Source organism: Eurytemora carolleeae, unplaced genomic scaffold, assembly GCF_000591075.1.
Source record: "Eurytemora carolleeae unplaced genomic scaffold, Eaff_2.0 scaffold605, whole genome shotgun sequence".
NCBI lineage: Eukaryota > Metazoa > Arthropoda > Copepoda > Calanoida > Temoridae > Eurytemora > Eurytemora carolleeae.
The window spans coordinates 1-3260 of record NW_019396533.1 but is presented as its reverse complement, the minus strand read 5'-3'; the positions used below and the strand labels follow the sequence as shown (position 1 = coordinate 3260).

Sequence of the window (3260 nt, the reverse complement as noted above, 5' to 3'; positions counted from 1 at the left end):
GGGGGGGGGGGGGGTCCACATTAACAAAATAGGAAAATACTCTGCACCATCAGTTTAATATCTCTTTCTACATTTTTCAGCAGAAAATTACCAAGACAAACTAGGGGTTGGAAGAGAATAGCAATGTAACCTTATGATATACCTGAGCTGAGCCACCATGCTTCTGAACTTTATCATAAAGCTGGAACAGTCGTCCTGTAAAATCATCCACTTGGATTGTGTTCTTCAAGGATTCTCTCAAGAAATCATCATCATGGGCAACCTGTTACATTGCATCAAATGAATTTATTTTAAAGTAAAATTACTTTGAAGACGTTTATTAAATACTAGGTTGGGCAGTGGGCACCCAACGCTGCACAGGTTACTAATAGTTACTCACGCCGTTTACCTGCACTTGGTTGTAAATAACGCTTTTAACTATTTTTCCTCATAAAAGTCGCCCTTCTCAACTTAAAATCTCAAAACCTCAAAGTTTGAGGCAAATCGGTCTAGGGGTTCCTGTGTAATGATCGTACAAACAAACAGACAAACAGAGATTACAACTTTATATACATAGATTCAAAAAGATATATTGTAAAATGTTTCAGTTTTGTACTTAAGATGTAATTTCAAGTAACCCTGCATTTACAGTGCTAGTAATATTACCAATTCACAACATTGAACCTTTGTATGATCAAGGATGAATGATATATATATATATATATCTTTTCCTTCGGAATCTTGAATATTCTTTAATATTTTTTTTATAAGACTTGCGGATTTAAGCTAGTGACAATAGAGGAAAGAAAAATGAACATTAAAGTTTTAAGGGGCTCCATTGTGAAGCTGTTATGCCACTCTCAAGATTGAGAGACAGTTAAAATAATGACTTCAGTTCATGAAGAAGAAACAAAAATAATACCACAAAAAAAATATTAAATTCTCTCACATTAAGTATCAAGTATTAAGAAAGAAATCTGTAAAGGACATATTTCATATACGCACAAAGAACATGCAAAGTTCTCTGTGCTCAACTTTCAAACGAAATTAGAAATTAAAAAAAAAATACCAATTTAGAGAATTACTTACTTTGTGCATAAGCTCATTGAGAATTGTTTGTATTTCGATGGCCTTATTAAATTCCTTTCTCGGGAAAGGAGAAGGGAAGAGAACAAAGGGTGCAAAGTGGAGAGCATCTGTATCAAAAGCATCCTTTCTTCGCATACAGATCCCTTAAAAATTATTTCTTATATATTTTTTAAAAAAAATCTATTTTTATTCAAAATTTAAAAATTTAAATCTCCATTAAAAAAAGCAAAATTCAAATCTCCATAAAAAAATTAAACTCCACCTTTAACAAATGAAAAGCTGAAATAATTACCATGCATGAGGGCGTAGGTTTTAGCTTTGTCCACCAGGTCATCAAGCCGGTCAGCTGACATCTCCAGGGGTACACATGGATACAGATCCGTCTCACCCATTTTTTCTAATTTTACAGAGTTGAGATATAGAACTGAGAGGATAGGAGTAGTTTGCAGAGGTGTATTCATGGGGGGGCTATGGGGGCTCAGCCTCCCTTTATCTGTGAAATCGATGATTTCCAGGGGGCCCAACAGGTGCTGAGCCTCCCTCCCCTGGACAGAAATTAAAATGTAAGCACCCGCCCCTCTACAAATTCCTGAATACGCCCCTGGTTGTTTACATTCGACTGTGACGTAGGACTTCTCGAGAACTAGTTTTATTGTAAACAGACAACATTTAGTAAACACTATTTTTACAAAGACACGACTCCAAATAATAAATTGGGTAAAGGATTTTTGAACATTATCTAAATCTAATTCCTATTCCTGAAAAAAATCAATTACAAATATAAATTGCATATCAAAAAATAGTTAAAATCTCGTGATTATTGATAAGAGGACTGATCCACAATTTATAAACTTGAATAAAAACTGATGAAATTTCCCATCAATGAGGGAGTTTCTGATAGATAACAATAAATTCTGGGTTTACACTTCACAACCAAGAATTGTCAGCTGATTTTTTATAGCTTTCTAATAAGCTTTCTTCTGCAAGTTTTGCTTATAAAAATAAGGTTGCAAGAGGGAGGGGGGGCCATGCGGCCATGAACCCCGCAATTGCCTGTTCGAACACAGGTAGTTTGCAGAACCCTGTTCGACCCCCGCAGAAGCCTGTTCCAACCCCGCGAAAGCCTGTTCCAACCCCGCCAAAGACTGCTCTTGTTCAAACTTTTTTTTTAAATTGCATAGATCTAATAAACACTAAATAAAATTTAAAAAATCTCAACGTCCGGGAGCAGAAGAGATATTTAATAATCATTGGAATTTATTAGAATTCATCTAGAGATAGTCAATTTCGAGAATTTTGTCTTGGCGCTGGAGTTACACAAAGTGCCAAGGAATAATCGGCTCCCCCCCCCCTCCTATATATGAGTATAATTATATAATAGTGTGTATCATGGAAAGTGTATTGAGTATACATGCATTACGATGCTGGTTAGTAGGGCGATCATTATTATAGGAGGGGAGGTAAGGGGAGGGGGGAGGGTTGTTAGAAAAGGGGGAGGAAGGATTAAAGGGGAGGGGGACTATAGAAGGGTGGCCGATACTATTGAGCTCATATTATGGGGCGGAGTAGAGGGTTGGGGGGGGGGGCAGGTTAAAGGAAATAAGGTTGAGGGAAGAGTTGGGGTGAGATGTAGATTGAAGATAGATAGATAAATATTAAGATNTGCTGGCATCTACTCAAAACCCTTTTAACAGAAAAATAACTTATATTTACTTAACATTTTAGCAAGAGAAACAAAATTTTCCTTTAAAAGGTCTCCTATTATGTGTTTTATAACTTAGTAACTTTTAATAATGGGATAAGGAAAAAAATAACGAAGACGACTTTTACAGATTCAAAAGAACTCATAAAACCAAATTTTGTACGGGGTGTTCAGTTCTTCATAATTAAAATAAATTTCGTGGTTGATGGTGCACCATTTACCACTGTCCAATTCTCGGGACTGTCCTAGTGAACGATTTTTGGACTTTGTACTTTTGGATTTTGTATTTCATATTTATATTTGAAGCTTTATAAACATGATTTATATAGATGATAGGATATTCTATAAGTTAATAACAAACAATTAACTGAACAACAGGATAATCAAAAAACAAAAGAGAATTGGGTATATTCCTAGAGAACGATTTTTGGACCCCCCCCCCCCTCCTATCAATTTTGTACATGACCATTTATTTTTCAGCAAATTTATT

General features: G+C 35.5%; 1 protein-coding gene across 2 annotated transcripts in view; it reads right to left on the bottom strand.

Moving 5' to 3' along the window:
* Window positions 1–1495, bottom strand: part of LOC111704989 (glutathione synthetase) — a 10314-nt gene extending 8819 nt beyond the window's left edge. Inside the window, exons 1-3 of one of the 2 annotated variants that reach the window (XM_023477401.1) lie at window positions 1361–1495; window positions 1069–1211; window positions 143–262 (exon numbers count right to left, since the gene is read on the bottom strand). In XM_023477401.1, coding sequence (XP_023333169.1) covers window positions 143–262; window positions 1069–1211; window positions 1361–1460 — 363 coding nt within the window. In that variant the 5' untranslated portion in view covers window positions 1461–1495. The remainder of the gene's footprint in view (window positions 1–142; window positions 263–1068; window positions 1212–1360) is intronic. The other variant, XM_023477402.1, reaches the window with a different exon arrangement.
* Window positions 1496–3260: the final 1765 nt, after the last annotated feature.